Source organism: Lates calcarifer, unplaced genomic scaffold (genome assembly GCF_001640805.2).
Source record: "Lates calcarifer isolate ASB-BC8 unplaced genomic scaffold, TLL_Latcal_v3 scaffold_20_43, whole genome shotgun sequence".
NCBI lineage: Eukaryota > Metazoa > Chordata > Actinopteri > Centropomidae > Lates > Lates calcarifer.
Genome location: NW_026118149.1, coordinates 645,001 through 669,824, shown reverse-complemented (window position 1 = coordinate 669,824; position 24,824 = coordinate 645,001). Strand labels below are relative to the sequence as shown.

The following is a 24,824-nucleotide window of genomic DNA, read 5'->3' as shown; positions in this document are numbered from 1 at the left end:
CTAACTTCAGTAGAAGGAAAATTTATAGAATTAAAAGCGTGTTGGAAGTGACAGTTTTTTATTTTGTTGTTCTGTTGTTTGTATGAATTGAAACACACACACTGACAGAGAGACAGACGACACAGTGGATTTCTCTCAGCTCCTCTGAGTATTAAATTAAAAAGTGCAGTGAAACTCTGCTGCAGAGTTACGACGTCGCGTCAGGGCAGCTGAATAACTGCAGGTCCAGAGCAAAGTCCTCCAGCTGGGAAACATAGTCCGAACAGTCTGGAGAACTACATTCTGTCGGCCATAGGTCCACCACAGCCTCGGAGTCCAGAGGAAGACGATACCTGCGGGACACAAACACAACACAACGGGTCAGAGTCGGGTCAGACTGAAGAACTACAGGCGAGAGAGAGACACTGACCTGAAGCCTTGGCCGAGTGTGACCTCTGACCCGCTGGCTCCCATCACCAGGTACTGTTTGCCATTCTGGATGTCCACAGCGCTGCAGGTGGTCTTTTTAACCAGGTCCACCTCAGTACCTGAACTCACCGCCTCAAAATCTACAGGAGACAAGATGAAGAGAAGTGACGAGACGAAGCGAATCATAAACACGACGACCTGGTGAGATAATGTGCTCTGACATGAGGTGACAGGTGACGTCCAGGTGGTCCAGTGTCTCACCTTTATCTGTGTTCTTCAGGACTTCAACTACGGTGGCTGTGTGGGTCATAAAGTCTCCTTCTGCTGCTGAAGACTTCACCGTCACCTTATAGGCTGCAGGGAGGAAACAGAGCAGATGTAAAATGTCTGTGGTTAAAGGAGAATTCAGCTTTATTCCAACTTAGCCCATAATATTTATGTGTAACTACAGAAGTATTAATGAAAATAAACTGGAAATTAGCTAAACCACAGGTTAGCCTGGGAACTTAAAGTTAGAAGTTAGAACTTAAACCATGTTGCTGCACAATGTTGGTTAAAACAACCTGATTCAATGTAAATTCAGTTGAATTCCTCCCCTGTATATATTCAGTCTGTGGTATTAAAGAATAACCAGGAAGAAATACATCTACATGTGTTTATACAGCAGCTAGCTGCTAAATCAGATATGCTAACTGTAAGCTAGCTAACAGCATTTCATTGACAGTTTAAGAGGCTAGCTCTCATGGTGCTAGCTCAACTGTGATGCCGTTTCCTCTGGTGGGATCATAGGGAATCTGTTTATTATATTCAACATTCATATTGTTTTGTTGTTGAATGAAAGAATCGATTAAAGTTCTACTCACAAATAAAGTCAAAATGTCATTTAAAAATGTGTTAGTTTGCAGCATGTCTGCTTCTGACAAAACTAAATGATTATATTGATGTTTGTATACGACACAGTTTGTATAAATTACCACAAATTTACAGTTAATTCCCCTAAAATTCCCAGTTTATTCAGATCATCTAAAGCACTTTATCCTGGAGGTCAGACTGGAATCCTTCACTGAACAAGAAAACTGCCACAGTATGGAACTGAAGCAGGAGAGAAAAGACACAATCTGGGCGATAATTTTACTCCAACTGTTTTCTCCTCCAGGTTAGTTTGTTAACAACCTGCCTGTCTGTCGTCAGAGTTCACACATCTCAGACATCAACCACGACCAAAAACAAGAAGTTAAAAGTAACTGAATCATTAAATGTGAATGAAATGCCTCTGAACTGTAGATGTTTTGGAAAATGAGATTAAATATTTTCAGCTGATAAAATCAAACTTCCTTCTCACCATATTTGATGTGAGGCTGACAGGTCTCCTCTGTGCGTTTGACCGCTGTCAGCGTCAGGTCGACGTTTCCTCTGTAGGCAGCACAGGCAGCTACATAACAATAATTAACACACAGCGACACATGCAGCATGTTAGATACACAACAGACCACATCCAACAAGAAAACCAACCAGCACCACTGAGAGTCACACCTACCCGTCATGCACTGACAGTTTTCACCCACACAGAGGCGCTGCAGCTTCTGCTCCTGGGAGGAGAACTGTTTGGTGCACATGGTACCTGAAGGAGAAAAACAGTTTTCATTTAACCGTTTAGTTATGTTTTGTGTAAATCTTTTCTCCATGACATATGATCTAAATGTTGCACAGTCAGGTGTGTTTGTTTACAATATGGAAAGAAAATCCTTTGTAATGATCAGTTTCGTGTCTAGAAAACAAATTAATCTTAATGGTTTTAGTCTTAAAAAAAGAAAAGAATCAGCCATCTGAGTTCTGTCTATATGTTCAGCTCAAAGTCAAACACATTTTCAGTTGGTGCTGAAGGTTGTCTCTGTTTGTGACATTCATGTACAGGATGTCAAGGTGCAGCCAAGGTGAGGACAGTGTCCAGCGTGGAGACAACAGAACTGCAACTCTGCTCTTTGCAGATGATGTGGTTCTGTGGCTTCCTCCAGGTTTAGGGAAAGTTTCTGCCCCAAATCAAGGAGTATCAAGGTCTTGTTAATGAGTGAGGGTACGATGTAGCGGAGGATCAACAGACGGCTTGGTGCAGTGTCAGCAGTAATGTGGACGTTGTAAGTGTTGACTGACGGTGAAGAGGAAGCTAAGTCGCTCTATGGTCCAACGCTCACCTGTGGTCATGACCTTTGGGTAGTGACGGAAAAAACAACCTCACAGATCAGGCATCTGATCAGGATCCTCATGGGCGCCTTCCTGTGGAGGTTTTCTGGGCATGTCCAACTGGGAGGAGACCTCAGGTTAGACCCGAGCTCATTAGATATTTTGTCTGGGCTGGGAACACTTCAGGATACCCCAGGAGGAGCTGGGAAGCACTACTGGGGAGAGGGATGTTTGGAATACCCTGGTTAGTCTGCTGCCACCACAACCTAAGTCAGACTGTTGACTCAGTATTTCTATGATGGTTATTTGTATTGGCTGACAGACAGAGGTGAACTGGTCCATCATCTCTCAGCTTCAACAAAAACAAGGTCCACAGCATGAAAACATGTTCTCTGAGGGTTCTCCGGTCTTTTCCACGTTGAGACAGGAAGCTCACAGAGATGAGCTGCTGCTGTGTTTCTAGACTCTCAACACAACAAAACTATAAACAGACTGATAAAGGCTACAAATCCCAGAATGCACAGCAGGTTGTGACACTCACCTTTGTCCTGAGGTTCGTAGACGCTGAACAGTGACTCACCGGCTCCGGTCACCTTGAACCCAGTCCTGATCCGAAAACCGACACACAAGAAGACGTCAGAGGGAACCTACATCACAGAAACACAACAAATCGGATTTACATTGTCAGAGTTTTCAGGACAAATCTATGAACTAGTGCAGCAAAACAAGGTTTGATATAATTACAAATACAAAAAATACAAATGAGGAAAATGATTCTTCTATCCCTTGAATCTTTGGCTGCTTTTACCTCCAACACGTTTGGTTTGGTTGAAGCTAACTCTGCTGTCTGACTGATATATCCCACCTCCTGATGGTACCTGCTTGGGCTGATCTGTATGTATGCTAGATAGGGTTCCTCAATAAGATGCCTCTTCTTTGCCAACTTATGTTATAGTTATTTGAGTTACCCGAGTAGATGAATATACTGATAAAGAACAGGAAAGTGCAGCTGTTGTTCATGTGTTTTCTGTGGTGTTTCTGTAACTCACACTTTCCATCTGAATGACCACAGTGTTTCCTTGGAGTTCATAGTGGGAGATGAGCGGCTCATCTGAATCTCTGAACTGCAAAACAACATTAAGGTGAGTTTACTATTAAAAACATGGCGGTCAGACTGTAGACTGAGACTTTCTTCTGATGTGTTTTTGCTTGGTGGAATCACAGTCTCACACGTGGGAAGACAGTTGAATTTTGGTGTTGAGCTCACCTGTCTCAGGTCCTCCAGGTAAGCCTCCACACCTGTCGGCAGCTGGATCTTCATCACCGTCAGACTGGACTCTGTGTACACCTCATTAGGAGGAGGTTTATACCTGTAACATGGGGTCACATGATTCATTTTCTCAGCAACTCAAGTAACCATGGAGACGAAAATGACAAAACTCATTATGCTGCTTTTATCAGGTGATGGCATATTTTTATTTTTAAGATATTTTCTACAAAGAGACAACAGTGTGTGCACTCAGACATTGTTGTTATGTATCCTGACTATCACATATTGAAACATACAGAAAAAAATAATTAGCATTTATATTTCTATAAGTGAGTTTGGTTTCAGTTTTCTTACTTTGCACAGGCGACCAGGTGAGGAGCACGCATACCAGCCTCTGAGGAGGAGAAGAGGGGATGTAATCAGGCGACTGGTAAACAGGTAGGAACACAGGTAAACAGACAGGTGCACACAGATACTTACCTTTGGAGACGTCGGTGCCGACCATCTCTATAGTGAGGTCAAAGTTACATTTCTGTGTGGACGAGGTGGTCTCATAGTAAACTGTCTTCAGCTGGAAACACAGCGCCAGGGAGAGTTAAAGGGCAATCTGTGAAGTTTAATTCAACTGAATTAGACCACACCCACCTTCACATTTGACACGCCCCTCCCATAACCTGTGGACACGATGATGTCATGACCCTTTGTCACCTGGCAGAAAAAGAAACAGAAGAAGAAGAAGAAGAAAAACAGGGTGTTGTTATCCACATGTATTGGACCTGTCTCTGTCTGTTGAACCTGTCTCTGTTGGGCCTGTCTCACTGTCTCATAACTGTCTCTGTCTCACCTGGATGGGCGTGGCCACAGGTCGGCTCTGGCTGAGTTGGACTCGTCCCAGTGATTCCTTCGCTCTGTAGCGGATGTTGATGTCCTGATTGAGGGCGGCTCGGGTGACGGTTCTGCTGTACTCTGTCAACGCCTCCAGAGTCAGAACTGTGTCCTGAGAGAGGTCAAAGGTCAGCAGAAGACCAGAATAAAAGGAAAACCTGTGTGTGAGTGTGTGTGTGTGTGTACCTGTATAGAGTAGAAACCTTCTCCATAGTGCTGATCCTGGGTCAGCCAGGACAGGATGGGGTTGGCGTAAGGAATCCTCCCCTTTAACAGACAAAACACTTCTTATTTCAGTCGTCAGTGTGTTGGATCTGAACACTGGGCTTCGTGTAAGAAACAGGTGTAACAACAGATTCATTTTAAAATTTACCAGCTTCCTCTCAGGTACGTTCATAATATACAAGACGTCCAGACCTGTCGTACAAATCCAGGACTGAGAAACTGAATTATGATACACTGGATGTTAATAAAATGAAATCATATCGAACAGGAGAGAGCAGCACCTTGAGGAGTACAGTTAGCAGGATGTACGCTGTCATCTCCACTGTCTGACCGCTGGATTGGTCGGGTTTCAGCCAATCAGCTGTAACGCTGGACTCCTGCCAGTACCTGAGTACGGCGGGGTGACCTGAGCAAACACACACATGTAGTAGTTCATCATTATGCATCTCAACCTGCTAACAAATATTTCCTTTCCCCGTTTAAAATGTTTAATATTTAAACACACAACATGTAATTTTCTCAATCTCAACAATAACAAGAGTTTGGTGATGTCATGTAGCGTGGGACCATGGACTCAGACTTGGACTCAGACTTGAACACTGGGGACTCAAGACTTGACTTGGACTTGCTCTGAATCTTTTTTTCTGACTCGGACTTGGACTCAGCTACAACAATGGCACACACCTTTCTGCCGGGCCAGGTTCTCCAGGCTGGTGAGCAGCTCAGACGCCATCATGCTGTTAGGGTCATGAAGGGTCAGAGCGTAGGTCGCCACCGCACGCACATACACACTCTTGACACCTGTGGCATGCTGGGAGATGTAGTTCGCTGCGGATCTCATGCTGTCATCATGGAACTGATGGGAGGAGCAAACAAAACAAGAGAAATGATTGGACGGCTGCAGGATAAAGAGAGAAAAAAATGAAAGGATGATGAGATAAAAGAGGAGGAGGAGAGTTTGGTTTCACTCTGAGCTGCAGGATCGGGTCTTTGATGTTTGTGGCTCTTTTCAAGGCGATCAACACGATGGATGTCAGATACACTGATTGGTCGACAGCAGAGGTCCCTGTGGTCTAGAGCCAATCAGGAAAACACAGTCATTGTAAAGGTTATCTGAGTCTTGCCCTGATGAGGAGGAGGAAGACTGAACAAAGAGCAGAGGACGTTTGTTGCTGACCATGACTTTGTTGGGTCTGAAGGAGGACGTGTCGGTGAAGGATCCGTCCGGCTGCTGCGTGCTGCGGATCAACCAGGAGACAGAGTCCGACAGAGACTGATGGTCCACAGCGATGACCTGATCCACCACAGACAGGGTCTTCACCACCAGAGCGGTCAGCCTGAGAGACAGAAGAGAGGGAGAAAAGTATCAGGAACAGGTGCTGCTGTCTGCCATGTTGTTCTGAACACAACCAGCAGGTGGTGCCAAAGAACAGTCTAGAGTAATTTAGTTCTTGGTCCCTTAAATGCAACTTTGTTTCCTGTATTTCTTATTTACCCAGTCTGACAACATTAGGGACAGGATTCCTACAGAGGTAGACCTTTCTATTAAAGAGGAAGAATTTTACTGGGAGCTGCTGGAATACCACTGCCTCCATCTGTTAGTGTGTTTGTGTTACTGTGAGACTTTCAGTGGTGGAAGAAGTAATCAGATACTTTACTGAAGTAAAGGATCAGACTCAGACTTGGACTCAGACTCAAACACTGGGGACTTGAGACTCAACACTGTACTCGTCCCAGAATCTTCTTTGATCACTCAGACTTGGACTCCAACACTGAGGATTCAAGACTTGACTTTAACTTGTTCTTTGGTGACTCTGACTTCGACTCAGACTCAGACTTGGACCAAACTCTGAATCTTCTTTGATGACTCCATGACTCAGACTTGGACTCAGAGTCCAACACTGGGGACTCGAGGCTCTGCTTGTATCTGACTTGGACTGTTCTTCTGTGACTCAGGATCTGAATACTTCCCTCCACCACAAACAGATGGAGGCAGCTCTTTTGTCACTGGAGTCTGGTAGTAGGGTTCATACTAGAATCAGGTTTAGGACAAGATTAAGGTGTGTGTTCTGACCAGGTGCTGGGTTCTCTCTTCGTCCACATGCTGTAACTGGAGTCTCCACCTCTGAAGGAGCTGATACCGACCAGACCTACACAAACACAAACCATAAATAAACACTAAACAAATCCCCTCAGGTCGTCCTCAGTGTTTCTGCAGTGCCTCCTCACCCTCTCTGATCTTCTGTCTCAGATCTGCTGAGTTCTTCTGGATGTCTGCCCCCAGGACGTCCCAGCTCCTCGTTGTCTCCAGGTACTGATAAATGTGGACAAGGGGGAGGAGTCCACCCAGCTCCGCCTCTGCCGACCCAGCTGGCAGGTTCACGAGCTGTCGGAGGCCCTCGGGGTTGTGTATCACCGACAGGACCTCGCCCAGAACTTCACCTGGTACATAAACACCGTCAGGATGAATCTGTTTAATGTTACGTCACTCTCAGGTCCGCATCCGCGTCTCTGCCATTGGTCTTACCGTTGATGGTCAGCATTCTCTCCACAGCCGTGTTGGGAACAATGTTGGCCGGTAGTTTGTTCTTCAGCTCCACCGTCGTCTTCTCTGAACCTACAACAGCATGAAAACACAGAGCGTCAACAAACTCCTGCAGAGCGAAGCTTCGTCACAGAGCTGCAGGTCGGACTGACGTACCGTAGAGTCCCTGTGGGTCCAGTCTGCCTCCAGAGTACTCCTCCTTTCTCACCCCTTCAGGCTGGAGACACAACACAGGTAGAGGATAATGACATTAACAAACTGTTTAAAGCACCTGTGATGGTTCTGTCCTCTGATTGGTCCAACTGGTCCAATCACAGCCTCTCTGCTCCTTCTGCACCTTTCCAGACATTCTTCACCTGTCCACCAGATGTCCTCAGAGATTCCACCTTTGACCTTGAAGATCCATCATCCATCCACCTAATCATCCATCTACTTATCCATCTGTGCATCCATCCATCCGGCCATCCATCAGTTTGCTCATCCATCCATTTCTCCTTCAATCCATACATCCATCCATTTCTTTATACATCCATTCATCCATTTACTCATCCACCCAGGTACCAACCACCACTCGGAGCTTCTTCTGCAGGACGTCCCTGTCTCCTTGCCGTGACTTCAGGGTGAAGGTCAGGGTGTGTTCTCCAGGCTCCAGGCTCAGCAGGGTGAAGGTCACCTTGCCCACCCCCCCCGCAGACAGACGGGTCCAAGTGCAGGGCGTGGACCGCAGCCCTGCCCCCCCGGTGGTTGCCTGGGACTGGAGCAGACAGATCGCTGGTCCGACTGTCAGCGTCACACAGTACTGAGGAGGAGACGACAACATCCAAACACTTTACCAAACACTCCATGACTACAGCTCCCTGCAGGCTCAGAGCATTATGGGATATGTAGTGAAGGTGGTGTGTGGTCGGTACCGAGATGCTGTTGGCCTTTTGGTTGTACACCGAACCTGCCAGCTCCAGCTGTTCTCCTCTGACCACCTGATAGGGCAGTGGGATGTCCACGCTGAGCAGCAGACTGACCGACACCTGGACTGGCTCCGCTACACACATACCTGAACACACAAATCACCTCTGTTCAATACAACTTTATCTAAACCCTTAAGGACAGTTCTGTGCAGCAGATCAACAGAGGGGATGAAGACATTAAACACACAGTATATCATCTTCTGCCACTAGAGGTCCTTCAACCAAAACAATAACAGAAGACAGTTTAATGATGCTGTGAATGGGATCATGGGAGTTGTTGTCTCCACCACAGTGTTGGTTGTCAAAGTCTGGGTCAGAGGTCTCCTCCTCTCCAAAACAAACAGACCAGCTGATTAAACCCAGTAAAACTGTGAATAAAACAGTTTCATGTTAAAAATCCGAGTTTCTCCAATGGAGTTTGGTGGAGCTGAGCTGTTGGAAAAATGAAAAGGGAGAATAAGTAGATTAGATAAGGAGGAGAGGATATGACGATGGACGAGTGCTGATGAAGGAAACTCACCGTTGTTGAACATGCCGACGGCCCTGACCTGCCAGGTGGTGAGAGTGTCAGGTAGAGTCCTGCTGACAGACATCAGGCCTGGACTAAAACACAAACAACACAAACAACATCAAACTGAACGGCAGATATAAAGCTTCACCTCCATTAAAGTTACAGTCACCAGAGCCCTGTCCAAAGTCAGCTGGGATATCTTCTCATCTGGCTTCACTAAACCTAACAACCACAGTCTGACTGAGCGGTCAGACAATGCTGGTTCTCAACTCGTTATGTCAACCTGGGATTTCCTGATCCAGCCATGAGGCGTTCATGTGCCAGAGGTGGAGTTGTTAATTACAGCAACATTATCACAGCAAAGATCTTAATATGACATGAGAAGAAACGCTGACACCTGCTGACGTCCGACTGAAATGTTCAACGAAAACATCTTTGTTCAGTTCAGATGAAGATCCAACAGTCAGTGATCATTTAGTGTGATAAACTCTCTGTCACTCATTCATCCATGTTGGGATGATAGTTAGGAGTGATGATGCTAGTTTTCCAGTGATCTGATTGGCCAGTATCAGTTACAGAGTGATTTACATCAACCCTGAAAACCCAGACTTAAACCTGAGGTTACCTCAACAACCTAAAATCCTGCTTCTCTGTACAGACTCAGGAGATTGTTTCATAAAATCTTGATACACCAGGAGGAATGAAATCTTGAACCATACTCTCTTCTTCCTGTTCCCTCTTTTGTCCAAAGACAAGAGGCGTCACTGTTCTTTCTGTTCAGCCTACTGTAAATAAATCATCAACCATTCATTCCTCTCCTCGAGTTGTTTGATCATAATAACAGTTTGATAATCCCTCAGATCTTCAGTCAGTCTGTCTTCTGTGCTTTTTGTCTTTGACCTCCTTCATTTCATTAATACTGATTTTATTTATTTCTTCATCTGCTTGTCCAAGTAAACAGACAGAGATTCTGAGGTGTGTTTGATTTGTGTCACCTGGCGCGCTGCACCTCCCACAGCCAGCTCTCCGGGAAGTAGCTCCGCACCAAAGAGGGGGCCAGGTCGAAGTCCGCCCCCATCTCTGTACACAAACACCCACACACAAACACCGGTGTTACAATAATGTGACAACTGTACTTCACTGCAGTGGCATAAAATGTGAGAGACAGAGAGGAAAGCCTCTCCTAGGGGGCGCTGCAGAGCCGAGGGGGAGACAAAGTCATCCTAATTCAGCTCTGCATTTAACCCCTAATGACCTCGAACAGGAAACTGACTGGACTGAGGCGTCAGTGTGTGATATGAGGAGTCCAGACTGACCGTGGCGTCCCAGGATGAGGGTCTGGTCCTGGTCCAGGTGCTGCTGCACATACTCACAGCAGGCTCTGAAGGCCTGTCTGCAGCGAGGGAGTTTACTGAATTTCTGCTCGGCAAACTGTAGGCAGGTCACACTCTTTGGGATGTACTTCATCCCTAATTCACAGCAGGCCTTCAGAGGACCGTAACTCTTAGCTGTTCACAGACACAAACACAAACTGTTACCAGGCTGGTTTCTACTGGTTTCTACTCTGTTATCTATCAACATGTACTGTATGTTTGGACTCCCTCACATTTGTTGCTTTGTGAAATGTTGTGTTTTCTGAAATGTTTTTTTTTCCTGAAACATTGTTTTGTTTTGTGAAATATCGTTGTGCTTTGACGTTCTGGGCCACCGTACAAAACATAGGAAAAGACCCTGAATCAGAAGTCTACCCTCAGCCAGTTTTGAGTCTTGGCTGCTCCTCTGGTGGTGACTGCCAATCATAGCTGCCTGTGTCCATAGCTGGTCCTGTCTAATGGGACTGGTCTCCAAGTATTTCATCTTGAGTTTTACTCTAAAAACAGGTCTGAAAGGTTACGATAGTCTTCTATTCAGTCTAGTCTTATATTTGGGCCAGTGCAGGTCTTCAATTCAACCTGCTTCCATGTCCAAACATGATTCAGTGATGAACCTGTGAGTCGACTGGAGCAGGGAAGAATTCAAAACCTCAACAGGAAGCTCTTGAAATCTTCAGCTTTGTTTGAAGTGAATGAACGATGGAGGAAATGTTCACAGGTGTGCAGAGATGACGGACAGGTGGAGTCTCACCTTTCTCTGCCTTCTCCTCCTCAGTCAGAGCTCGCTTTGGACGAACCGCTGCTGTACACGCCTCATCTGCACACAGACATACTGATTAAGCCTCCTCCAACACACAGTTCATTGAATGAAAACCACGCAGAGTGTGATTTGATTGATCGACTGATTGATTGATTGACTCACTGGTGGTTGAGGGGTGGGCGTTGGCGTTGGTGATGAAGGTGAGGCCGGCCAGTCGGAAAACATCTGCGCTGTCTTTGCCACCGCCTCCACCGCAGCCCTGGTCGCTCTGCTCGATGTGACGCAGAACCTGCAGGCCACCGTACTTCCTGTTACTGAGCAGGTCACAACAACTCCACACACATTACAGAAATAAATCACAACTCAGGAGTGTTGTTGTGAAATTAAACATGAAGAAATGTCGTCTGAGGTGGAATGCGATGTGTTCGGTGTTACCGTGGTAACAGGGTCTCTGTAGTTAGGTCGTAGTGTGAAGAGGGCGGAGTCCACAGCAGACAGAGCCACCAGTCCCTCCTGATTGGTCCTGATGTCCAGACGGAGAGTTTCCTTTGGCTTGTAGTCCCGTTCACGAAACAACAAATCGGTCTGACACACACACACACACACACACACACACACACACACACACACACACACATTAATCCAAACATGAGTGTTTTTATTTGATCCGTTCGGTCCAGTGTCACATGTCTGAAGCAGCTGTATGATGTTTGTTTGCTGGGAACCAACAGGAATCAGTGAGCTCGACAGGAAGGGGACTGACGTGTACATACCTGTGGAAACATGGTGGACGTTTTCTGTTGTATTCACCAGGTGAGCAACTTTCATAGGAAACAATAGGCTGCCATCTTTGAAGGCAGTATCCAAGATTTAAACTTGTGCTAACTACAACTGCTACTTCAAATACTATCACTGTGAGTACTGTACGTATATTGTACTTCCTAGCAACAACTATACACCCTAACTATCTCACAGGGTCACCACAGCCAACACCATGGCAACCAACTGGCAGCACAGGAACTGTTAACACCAATTGCCTGGGAATCACATACAAGACCTAAACAACCATGAAAACACCCTCAGATCTCCTGCAGGGTTCGCTATGCCCACAAAACTAGAACTGGAAAAACTGGAAAAACTGTGTCCTGACATCTGTTTATCTGCGTAAGGTTTGTCCTGAAGGTGGCGCTAGAGGGAGAATCACGGAGTCATTAAAATTTGCACTCCTTTGGACTGTCTGCAATTTGAAATGTTGCCATCTACCTTTTACCTGTAAAACAAAACCTGAACTACACCCTGAGAGGAGATTAACCAGCCTTGCAGGAGAATGTTGAGTCACATGGGTAATACAGAGTCCAGATAAAACCTGTCCGCCCAGACCACAGACACAGTGAACAACAGCAGAGTCTTGTCTTACCTGGAGTCCGCTGACACACTTGTGTTTGACGTCCAGCCAGATGGAGTCGGCTACCAGCTCGGACGTCCCCTCTCCGTACAGGATGTAGTAGACCAGCAGTCTGATGGACGGGACCATGGCGGGCGTCACCTGGAAGCTCAGAATCTGTTTGTTATCGGCACTGGAGACGAACTTGTGACTGCCAAAATGCACCACCTTCCCTTTGGAGAGCACCTGAGGGGAGCACAGAGTGATGTCATCAGTAACTATGGAAACAGGGTGAACAATGACAATGTGCATCATCAGCCAGGTCCTCTCACCAGGTAACTGAGGGCTCTGAGGGACAGGTAGGAGGGCGTGGCAGAGTACACCTTGATGTTGGCAAATTGTCCCACTGTCAGGCCGCGGCCGGGGAGCGGCGGGTCGATGTAAAGGTAACGCTGGTTCGGTGAGTGATAGGCCACCGCCTCCAGAGTCAGACTGGCCTGACTGGCTGCTGGGAGGACAGGGTCCGCCGTTGTAAACTGTGTCAACAACAGAGACAAGAAGTCAATAACAAATAAACAACTACTGGTAAACATCAACAAGTGAAAGTAAACAAAAACAAGGGAAAAAAAGAAAGGTAAACAAGTAGCCAACAAACAAGTTAACATAAATAAACAAGTAAAGAACAACATGTGAACAAGTATAAACATTAACAACTAAACAACAAGAAAAGAGTGAAGAACCAGAAAACAACAAGTGAACAACATGGAAACAAGAAAACATTAACGAGTAAATGAGTAAAAATTAATAAGTAACATCAGCAACATCAGTAACCCTGACCCTAATCAGCAACAAGTAAAGAAAAGCAAGATAAACAAAAAGTAAACAATATGCAAATAACAAGTAAACATTACAGATAAACTGTGACTAAAAACAAGTAAACCACAACATGTAAACGATGATAACACCAACCAAAGCAATGAGATTGAGAACATCGACCATAAAAGTAGAAACACCAGTGAAAAACCACATCCTCCTCCTCCTCCTCCTCCTCACCTTCAGCACCGCCCTGATTCCTTCGCTCGGCGTGTTGCAGATGAAGACAGCGATGCCATCTGATTGGCTGTTGGCGCTCTCAGGACACGGCATGTCCTCGCTGTCCCTCCCCTGTCTGAACAGGTGTCGCTCCACCAGACGAACCCGAACCCGGTTCACTGGCTTGTCCAGGTGATCCTTCACCAACACCTGCAGCGACGAGTTGTTGTGATTTCTTAGAACAATTACACGTCCATTGTAAACCTGCTTTGGCAGAATATTATATCCATGTCTGAAGAAATGTTTTTGAGTTATAATCCAACTATCCGACAGCATACCTGGATGTTGTAAGGAAGTCCAGGTTTGATGAAAGGGGGTGTAGACACCAGACTCAGACTGTAAGGTGATTTGACGAACTTCACTGCAGCAAACTCCGCCTCCTGAGTGATACCACCTGAGAGACGAGGGGTGGGTGAGGTGTTACTGATGTTATGATTTAAATGTCTTTACTGTCACAATGTGGGGACAGAAATCTTTAAATCTCTGGATAATAAGTTGGGTTGACACTGGGGTAAGCATAGGAGCTCGGTATGCAGTGGTTATGTGCGTACCTGTGTCCTCCTGCAGCAGTACAGCTATGTACAGGTACTTCCCCACCAGACTGTTTAGGTCTTTTGGTCCATTGTGTTTGGACAAAACCGTCTCCATGTTAACGGTCACATCTACCTTACCTGTCGAGGACAACTGAAGCAAAAACACACAGACACTGCTGAGCCTGGTTATCATATGAGCAAGTACACTAAAGACAACAAGTTTCTCCTCAGTACATCAAGATGACAGTGTCACAACCATCGTATTGCTAGGATTTGTTTGACAGAGCTGTTCTGGAGGGTATGAAGGAACTGCAGTGAAGGTACCCTGCACCATCACCACAAAGAAGACGTGATACATCTGCTGTAATCTTACTAGACTTATTAATTAAAGCTGTTTATATTTATAGCTATGTTTGTTGTTGTTTGGGATCCTTACTCTCTCTCTGGTGACAGAGTTGGGGACAATAACTGGAGGATTTTTTCCGCTAACGTAGCCATACCGCAGAAACACCTCCGCATTAGCCACTGGAGCACCATGTAAATACCTGAGACAAGTAAACAAAAAAAATCACTTGGTGTGGCGAACTGCTGAATAGATAATTTAAATTGCTGTGTTCCACATGTCTGAACATGTTGACGGTTTGTCATGTTTATTCACCTGGCAGAGACCTTGAAGTTGAAACTGTTGAACTGTCCGTAGCTGATGTAGTTTGCTTCAGGTTCCACAAGGATGGAGAAACTGGGAAGAACTAAAACAGGATAAAAACAGTTAATAATTTACATTACTTTATTAACGTCAACATTTGTCCACTGGTGTAAAAATGTACCATATTCTTTAACTTCAAAGTCTGTTCTTGCTGCTGTAGTGAAGTCGCCTGAGTAGGAAGCTTCAATGGACCAAATCCCTAACCTGGAATCACATACAGTAAATATCATTACAAAGAGCCTGGAATCACACTGATAACATTAAGTAGCCCTAATAAATTTGTTTTTTTTAAAGCTCTTACTTTGGTTTGATGGGGATCTTGAAGGGGTTTTGCATGGACGGGATTCCGTTATTGACATCAATCATCTCCACAATATCCACTGTCGTATGATCTGGGTCCTGTCAGGACCCGGGGACAAAATTACTGATGTGAGATTACTTTAAGATGAGGGAAAACTTCATCTCGAAACATGTTATAATGTGTCGCTGTCTCCTGCTGGTGCTGCAGATCATTACGCTCACCTTAAAGGTCAGGAAAACGCTGCGATTGGCTGGCCTTAGCTCCTGGTTCAGGGAGAATGCCCTCACTTTGACTGGACACACACACATTACAATTAGAGATGTAGCTGATTTTATTGGTTGACAAGTACAACTTGACTTTATTTTTTGACTTGAATGAGCTGACAGAACCACCTGAATACAGAACTGAGAACTTTGTGAGCTGATGAGCACTACCAAGATGAGGACTAGCTGAACAAGAACCAACTAACTTCACAAGTTAATGAGAACCACCTGACTTTTTGAGTTGTTAAGGACAACTGTACTAGTACTACTTGAGCATGGACAACCTGAACAAAGATCACCTAAAAGAAGACCACCTGATTCTATGAACTCATAAGGACCACCTGAACAAGAATCATCTGACTACCTGAACAAGGACTACCTGAAGGAGGTGGTGCCTGAATTGGGAAACATTTTATGACAAACTTTGTCTCTCACCACTCTGATATGGGGTGTACAGTGGTTTGTCAGTCTGGATGAAGAGGAAGCCGTTGGTGCGGCTGACAGCTATAGACAGGTGCTGGTTGATCTCTGGCGATTGGATGTGGAGGATCACATGATTCACACTTTTATCCAGCTGACTTGGGTACAGCTGAAGAGAAACAGAAAAGGAAGTGACATCATGATTAAATCCTCATGTAAAGCTAAATGTTAATAACATTACAGTTGCCTGTCTCTGTGTGTATCATGTCTCACCCGGACGTTGGCGGCTGCCTGATGGTGGTTTTGGGTGTTGAGGGTCACGACCTCTTGAGCCAGAACAACATGATCCGGTGCCATAGAGGTCTTCAAAAACACATAGACCCGCACCTCCTCTGAAAACCCAAACAACTGTAGCAACACAGTCTCCATAGCATCCAAACGCAACGAGAGAGGAGCTGTAATCAGGTACCTGAGGGAGAACGAGACATGACATCTTTACTTCTTTAATATAATGAATTTGGTCGTGTATATTTGATACTGGGGTGGAACATAACAGTGAAGGATAAATGCTGTTTGATGTTGACATCTTAAAGTTAAGATGCTAAAGTTAGCACTTTAGTATGCTAATGTTGTCATTCAGCTCACAATCAAAGCTGAGCCAAAGTGTAGCATCTGAGACGTCCTAAAATGAAAAAACGATAAACCACTAAGGCATAAATAAAAAGGACAGTTGTTCTCCTTGTTGTTGTTCTTCTCAAAGTTGGTCTCACTCATTGTGCTGCTTTCAAGGCTCTAAATATCTTCTACAAATATCAAATGTTAATTTATTCAAATTAAGGTTAAGGTGTTCTACCAACAGTCTCTTTTATAATGGAGGTCTAGGATTTTGATGTAGTTGCAGTACAACAATTAACCACAGGCACAAACACTGACTCTCACACACTGAATCAGATCTGTTGATAAATCCACCAAATAAAACCTTTTCATTCTTTATCTTTGTCTCTGGTGCCACATGAAAAACATTTTTAACCCGATGGAAAGGATCTTAATGTCTAAGAATGGGTGGCCTTGTCTCTCAAGCTGTTACTGCAACAGAGGAGGTGCCCCGGTTTCATTTTCAGCCCCTGTCCTATTCAGAGTCTGTGCACACCACTGCTCTGCACCATGAACAAACATTTGAAAAAGAGTTGTGTTTGTTAAGAGCTGAGCTTCTGTACTGAAGCAACAGTTTCATTAAATATGCATCATTTACTTTAATGTTTTTTTCACTGATGCACAACAACAAGATCAGTAACTGATAACAAATAAAAAACAATGCCGACTTACGATTTGGACTCAGCATCCGTCCTCCAACAGAGACAACACACACACATCAGGAGGACACACACCTTCATCCTGAAGGTGAGGAGAAAACACACACTGAGCCCCAAAAAACACACAGTGAGCTCTGCAGACACACAGCTGACTGAGGAAACTGACTGAGAGAGTTAGATTTTATTAGTTATTGGTCAACTCAGCTATTGGCAAATACCTGCAAGTCATCAGAAAACAGGAGCGAGAGGGAACTTCCTCTGTTTGTGTGTGTGTGTCTCAAAGGTGAGTTTACTTAGCCTGTGTTTTCTCATCTTACCTAACAATGTTGACTCTGAGCTTTCCCGTTATCAGCTCATCGCTCGCTCGTCAAATCAGAAAGCAAAAGTTCTGATTTAGTGTGTTTGTTGTTTTCGAGTCACTCTGCAGGAAAAAAAAAACCTAAACATGCATCAAGTCAGGGACATTTTTGGTTAATCACAGTTTGTACAGAAGTTAAAGTCTCTGGCATCTGCTAGAAGTCATCTCAGTCATTACAGAGATCAACACAGAGTACAAACAAGGTGCTGATGATTAATCTGTTTTTAGAGTCTGAGCAATGGAGTCATTGAAATCTGATCGCAGCGGTTCATCCTCTGAAACGCAACTAAACTACATTAGCTTTTTTTCTTTCTTTTTTTTGGCCTCTAGAGGGAAGCAGAGCAAACTGCTAACAAAACAGCCACCTACATTCACATCCTGCAGACACAGAGCAACACAATCAATATTTGTTTCATGGATTTATTACTGAACAGGCCCCCAAAGAACTGACTGGTTAATACAGAGCTGCAGGACTGATGCTAAAACCAGGAAGTCAGTTAGCATGTTAGCACTTCCTGTTCCCTCGTCCCAAAGTCTTTTTGGTTAAATGTCTGAAATAAGGTCTGTGGTTTTAACACAAGCTCAAGACATTTTCAGGTTTTATTCTCCGACATAAAATGGGTCAGTAAATCCCCCACTCCTGATGTTTGAAGCTTTTCCGTGTCTTAAAAAAGGCGGTTGCTAACGAGTGTCTAAATGAGACTACAGAGGTTGTCGGGGACGTTAACATGAAAACCCATCTACTCACCAGTCCACCTTTACAGCCTCGTTGTGTTTCTACTCACGCTCTTTCAAACTCTCACTAACTTTCTAAGAAGAAAGGCTTTTGTAGAAGAGCTCAGAGCTAAATGAAATGACCAGTTGGAAGCTTAGTGGTGGAGACGTTTACCTTTCTGTGCGCAGGGCCCCATTTTTCCAGTATTTTATATTTCATACTCCACATGACAAAGCTGACACTTACTAACATAAGCAGCAAGGAGGGTAAAGGTGAAGTAATACTTTATTAAGAGTATATAGGCTCAAATACAATGTCCTTTATAGAAGTCAACATAGCATACTTCATATACTGATACATGTGTCATATATGACCTTGTACATATACATATACAGAGATAAAGTGACAGCTGAATTAAATTCTGGGCATAAAGCACATCTCATGTTTATATTCACATTATTTGTTTGGAGCTTATTTACATCACATGAAGGAAAAAAGACAACGATCTGCCGCCGTCAGCTAAAGGGACTCATCGATTCTTCTTTTCTGTTCTCATTAGTTTGATTATTTAACAACATATTTATACAGAAATCAGACATCAGTGGGAAGAATCATGTGGAAACATTTACAAAGATTAGAAATTTAGATTCTAATGTCAACTGACACTGCCTGAGTCCCAATTTGGGCCTCATGGCTTAAGAACCACACACATAAACCAGTAATAATAATAATAATAATAATAATAATAAAGATAATATTAAAATATCTTAAATTTCAGGCTCTGCCTATTTTAATAAGTGATCAGCTTCTTCAAAGGAATCTGGTGAGTTTCCAGTAGATTTGTGATGAAAACACTGTGAAGAAAATTATTCACCCCTGCTAACGTGTTAGCATGTAGCTAACATTAAACAATACAACAAAGTATCGGAAGTCCTAAAAGGTGATTTTTCTTTTCTCATGTGCTCACAAGATAAAATAAACAACACGTTTTGGGAACTTGCTTTTACATAATGTGATAGTTTTCTGTCACTGAACACAGTGAATACTAATGTTATAGCATCATGCCTACCAGCAGTCAAGCTAACGTGAACTATTTCAGTGCTGCATCATGTTGGAATATTGTTCATGTCAACATCCAAGTCATACATTTTGGAAAGTCAGTGAATGTGTCATCACTTGATATGGTTTTTGTTAAAGAGCTAACATGAGGGCTAGCACTCAATGAGCTAGCATGGCAGTAGGAAAACCCTGACACTTGAAAATGATTGTGAACGTTAAAGTTTTTACTACACTGGGTAACTGCACAGGTGAATGCAGTTGCAAGTACAGACCTTTTGGTCTGTCGAGGCTGTGCAGACATGGATAGAAACTTGGTGACATGGTGACAGATGGTGGTCAGTTATAGCAGCTGTCCATGCTAGCTAGTTTGCTAACATGACACTAAAGTTGAATTAATACTAGATTTAAGGTGATGGCCTTTTTAAAAGCTAATGAAGCTGGAACTTTTATTCCACGTAGTACATGCTACGTGTTAATGATGCCTTCATGTCATCTCATTTAAAATCAAATTTCTAGCAGCTGAGTAATAAAAATCAACCATGTCAGCCTCCAACTATTAACACTGATACATTCCATTCAGCTGATATAACCTGTTTGTTTGAATCTGGTTTCACTTGGTAACAAATTTTTAAGCTACCATGACAAAAGAAGCTAATTTATTCAGTTTATCTGCTGCTACAATGTTAGCATCAGGGCTAACTATGTTGGAATAATGGCTGTTTTTGGTAGATTTACGAGGTTAATAAAGATTTATTTTGCCACCACAACTGAATTCACCAATTCTTCTTAAATGAACTGATTTTGCTGCACAATTCTGCTAGTTAATGTGGCTTTTTACTCCACATGCTAAAGTATGGGCACTGATCTACTCCCAACATGGACAGAACACATGACAAACCCTTGTGGCTTTGCAGAAATGAAAACTTGCTTTAGCATAGAGTCTACTTTCACCTGTTAGCAGATAAACTGACCAGCAGGACGATCTACCTGAAACTCAGTGGATTCCTCTGAAGGAGCCTCAGTGCTCAGACTGTAGCGCCTCCTAGTTTTCAACACACACATTACGACCTGTGAACAGAGAACCATTAGCATGCAAACCAAAGCACGACATCTTAATCTCAATGATACATGATTTATACCGACATGAACAGCTGGAGTCACGGGATAACACTGTCTCATCATGCAACTGTTAAATGAACCATTATAGATTATAGCAGTGTCTCCACGTCCTGATGAAAAGACACTGAAACACTTTAATAAAGCACTGACTTTAACCAACGTGTGGGTGTAACTGTGTTTATCTGTTTGCTGTCTAATTTATGTGTGTGCATGCATATAATGTACTGCCCTCCATGGTGGAGGTCCAGTCTGGGAAGTGGTCGGTTCATCTTTGATCTGACTGATTTTATGTCACTTTTCATCAGCAGTCTGGTTGTTGGGAGTCTTTCTCTGTAAATCATTACCCAGGTAGTCAAAACCCAAGTCCAATAGTGGCCGAAATATGGTGCCAGTTATGGGGAAATTAAACTCTCCGAAGCATTCAACCACTCTGAAGTGTTTGGGAACATCTGCTGGATAAAATTCAGTATTACATTATTGAAATACTGAATACAGGACCTCCTGATGAAGCAGCCAGTTAGAATATGTGAAGAAAAACCAACTAATTAGTTTAAAGTCCAACATTTGATTGGCTGTATCCAAATGCAGTCTCCATCTCTGTGGACTGCTACCTAACAATAATCTGTCAAATTTCTTCCGTTTGGTTTGGACAGGACAAGTGATTTACAGTCGAAGCGAAGCATCAAGACATTTTGCAGTAATTCTGCTTTGAGAGGTCAGTGTTTCTAACGTAACGTCACGCTCTGGAAAGCCTGGTTCTGGACTCATGAGGGTTATGGATGCACTAAAGTCAACCAAGGCACCCTGGTCCAATTCAACCCGAACCCAGAATTTCCAAGTTCTTAGTCAGAAGTTTGAACCTGAACGCCCCATGAAGTCAGATTTCCAACTCCTCAATAGACGTGAACACTAGAAATGAACAAGCAGAGCGTTGTTATCAACTGTTGCTAACAACAGCTAGTTTGAGATACGTTTGAATCAGTTCACCTTCATGGTTTAATGTTCCAGGTTTGAAATGTGAACGTCTTTTTAACAACGATCTAAAGTGTTTGTTTTAAAATCTCATGTTAACAGCTCAGGTGTTCTTCAGGAGCAGATCTGTTTTGAAGTTGTCTAAACTCTGACAGAGCAGCTGTAAAGACGTCCACGTTCATTCTCAACTGGAACGCCGTCAACTTGTAGGTGACGTCTCTCCCAGTTCTGACCTCTGACTTCTGACGTAACTGCAACGCAGCATATGTCTGCAAGTTGACTTGAAAGTCTAGTTGGCTGGTTGCCATTTTTGTGAAAACATTTATGGTTTTCGTGCAGAAAGGTGACATCTACATTCTGAACACTGACTACAAGCTTTAATTAGTCCGGTTGTTTTTTTCAACCAGTTGAACAGGTGAGAGCAACACCAAACCTGTTTGAACTGTTGAAAAACTGAAGATGTGGGCAGCAAATCTGGATGCCGGCAACCAGTATGGTGCCAAATGTGCTGAGACTCCGTCACGTTTGGCCGGATCAGCTGGCTACCTGGGTAAGTACCAGACAGTCCAACAGGTTGGAGCAGACTGCTGTTTCCAATATCTGGTCTTATTTAAAGTTAAAAGATGCGTCTATGTGTCAGTCCGTCAGTAGTTTGGTTGTGTGTCTGTCTGCCCATCTGCCCCCCCATCACAGCACCATGGTCGGTATATGATGTACCAGGGACGCCGGGTGAGGCACGGCGGTCAGTTGTGGTGGGTGAGGAGGAGGTGAGTGAGCTGAGTGCACTCCTCCACCGCCTCCTCCCACAACCACCACGCCTCCCCCCTGGGCACCGGGGTCTCCGGTGGGCCGGTGCCTGGCACTCTTCTGGTGCGCCCGCAGGCCAGCCAGCTGCGAGTATGCCGACTGACAGACGTGGCACTTGTACGGGCGCTCGCCGGTGTGCAGCCGGACGTGGTTCCTCAGCGTGGACGACTGGCTGAAGCGGCGGTTGCAGAAGCGGCACACGAACGGTTTGTCCAGCGTGTGGATGCGCATGTGGGAGCGCAGGTTGCTGCGCGAGTTGAAGCCGCGGTGGCAGATGACGCAGCGCATGCGGCCCAGCCCGGAGGAGGAGGAAGAGGAGGAGGAGGAGGAGGAAGAGGAGCCCTCACAGGTGTGGAACTCATCTGTCAGGAGGAGGAGACACGTTTCAGACTGGGGACAGGTGAAGTGGACTTTGGATTCTAATGACTGCTAAACCAGTCACTCTAAAATTAAAGACTGACACACAACTCAAAATCAGAAAGAAATTAAAGGTGTAGACAGAATCTGCAGACAGTTTCAAAGCATAAACAATATAAGAATGAGGCATGAGATGCAGACACACACAGCTCTTTTACTTAATGTCCTCAGTTATAATTTAATTTAAACGTTTTGTTAAGATATTAAACCGTTTTCTTGTGATGACAGTTTTATTATGTCAGTATCTGGAAATACATAAAGTCCAGTGTGAGTTATTGTCTGTTTACTGTCTCCATGAAGTTCAGAAGTGTTTTATTCTGAAATAATGAAAACTGTAAGTAATGATCAAGATAAAATACACACAAATCAATAATCAATCATCTTTACCGTTCTTGCTCTTCTTGCTCTGTTCCTCATCTCCTCCTGGAATTCCAGGGATTCCCAGGAAGGTGTTGTGGGAGTTTCCGTACCAGACCAGCAGCTCCTGGTCCGGAGGGATCGTCTGAGGAAAACCACACGGACATTAATCATCAAAACAAAATAATGAATGAAAATCTAGAATGAATGTTTATCTGAATGAGTTTCTCTGTAGTTTTCTAAGAGTTAAAATCAGAGGAGAAACACGGGAACAAAAACTGAATGTAATTTTTAATTGTGATGTTTCTGCCAGCAGAGGGCGACACAGACCTGAACTCCTCCTGCTGCTGCTGCTTTTCCTCTGAAGTTCAAACTAAATCCGTGTCTGAAATACTAGAATCTCTTTATTTTCTTATCTCCCTGGAGCTGCTTTTCCCCTATTTTACTCTGGCTCAGTAAACATCTCTTGTTGCCTAAAAGTTTCCATTTGACAACATTTTATGTTTGACTTTATCATTTCTCATGAATCAGTTTGAAACCTGGGTTTTAAAAAGACACTGATATTAACTGAAAACCTCATTCTTCTTAAAACCTGAAGCTTTCAGATCCCAGAGGTTTCTCCTGTGACTCTGATGTGTTTTACTCATATTATTTACCTTTAATCATTCAGCTGAAGCCACTCATCACTTTTCAGGTTCAGCTTTATGTAGAACATGAGGAGTGGATCAGATCTGATGCTTTTAAACTAACTGCAGTTTTTTTGCGTTACAGCTTTATCCTTTTAATAGACTGTGGTATTTCTACTTTTACTTCAGTAAAATGTCTGAATACTTCTTTCATTTAAACATCATGTTGAATGCTGTACTTGTACTGGAGTATTTTTTACAGTGTGGTATTGTTAGTTTTACTTCAGTAAAGGATCTGAAAACAGTAACAGTGAACACAACAACACGGGTCTGTACTTATTATATTATATATTGTATGGATGAGGAGTGAAAAGGTGATGCGTTCACTGACCTCCACAGCCTTGTAGAAGATGCTGCTGCCGATCTGAACCACCTCCAGGTTCTGCTCCTGCTCGTTCCTCGCACATTTGATATACGTCATCCAGCTCCTCTGGTCCTCCTGACTCGCATCTATGAAATACCGAACCGTCCCATCCTCGTTAAAAACCTGCGGACGAGAAAAATGTCATTTTACACCAGATACAGTTTTATGTATTTTCCTCAGTGCCTTTTTCATGATCCCAGAGTTTAATAAAACTGGATACTTAGTTTGACCATGAGTTGGTTTTTTAAATAGATAACGCTACCTAAATACCTTCCTGATATACAATAGATATATAAATTACTACTGTTAGCTTTGTAGCTAGCTACGACAGGTTACTAGTTACTAGTTGCAGTTAGTTGTTTACGTGGTGTCATGTTAGTCATTTAGCAATCTACTTGGTTCATTCATTTAGTAAGTTGGTAAATTAGTTAGCATGCTAGCTGGCTAACTGACGGTTAGTGAGTGTTATGGGTGGTTGGCTAATTACCTACATTAGCTAGAGCTAATCAATCATTAGCTAGTTACTTATTTAGTTACTAGTCAGTCAGCAAGGTAATTTGTTTGGTAGTTAGCAAGCTAGCTCGCAAGCAAACAGTTAGCTAGTTAATTTGTTACAGCTGATTGGCTAGCTATTTACAGCAGCTAAATAGAGCTAGTCAGGTAGCCATGTAGTCAGTCATTTACTTAGGAAGCTGGTCAGATAGTGATCAGTTCGTTGGTTTATTCCATATTAGTTATGAGTTAGCAAATTGTTAGTGCTTTCTTAGTGAGCAAGCTAACTGGATAGCCATTATGTTTGTTACAGGTAGTTGACTAATTGCCTGCTAAAGCTAGC

The 24,824-nt window shown here is 43.8% G+C and overlaps 2 protein-coding genes across 2 annotated transcripts in view; both read right to left on the bottom strand.

Moving 5' to 3' along the window:
• Window positions 1–41: 41 nt before the first annotated feature.
• c5 (complement component 5) lies at window positions 42–17,315 on the bottom strand. Its single transcript, XM_018693616.2, has 42 exons — window positions 17,149–17,315; window positions 16,096–16,291; window positions 15,838–15,991; window positions 15,361–15,431; window positions 15,140–15,237; window positions 14,960–15,042; window positions 14,791–14,881; window positions 14,569–14,677; window positions 14,151–14,283; window positions 13,878–13,993; window positions 13,561–13,749; window positions 12,840–13,043; window positions 12,541–12,753; window positions 11,559–11,708; window positions 11,286–11,412; window positions 11,115–11,180; window positions 10,307–10,498; window positions 9,986–10,070; window positions 9,000–9,082; window positions 8,426–8,565; window positions 8,080–8,313; window positions 7,671–7,731; window positions 7,497–7,586; window positions 7,199–7,411; window positions 7,044–7,119; window positions 6,147–6,306; window positions 5,938–6,042; window positions 5,654–5,825; window positions 5,251–5,375; window positions 4,931–5,011; window positions 4,704–4,856; window positions 4,505–4,567; window positions 4,340–4,430; window positions 4,214–4,253; window positions 3,857–3,959; window positions 3,639–3,713; window positions 3,131–3,236; window positions 1,946–2,029; window positions 1,751–1,840; window positions 670–762; window positions 410–548; window positions 42–332 (listed from the first exon to the last, which is right to left on the bottom strand). The coding sequence occupies exons 1-42, from the start codon at window positions 17,214–17,216 to the stop codon at window positions 188–190; spliced, it is 5,067 nt and encodes a 1,688-aa protein (XP_018549132.1). The 5' UTR covers window positions 17,217–17,315; the 3' UTR covers window positions 42–187.
• A 1,160-nt stretch (window positions 17,316–18,475) lies between these two features.
• Window positions 18,476–24,824, bottom strand: part of prdm12b (PR domain containing 12b) — a 9,994-nt gene continuing 3,645 nt past the window's right edge. Inside the window, exons 4-6 of the mRNA XM_051069476.1 lie at window positions 23,957–24,112; window positions 22,970–23,084; window positions 18,476–22,527 (exon numbers count right to left, since the gene is read on the bottom strand). Of these exons, the coding sequence (XP_050925433.1) occupies window positions 22,046–22,527; window positions 22,970–23,084; window positions 23,957–24,112 (753 nt within the window). The 3' untranslated portion in view covers window positions 18,476–22,045. The remainder of the gene's footprint in view (window positions 22,528–22,969; window positions 23,085–23,956; window positions 24,113–24,824) is intronic.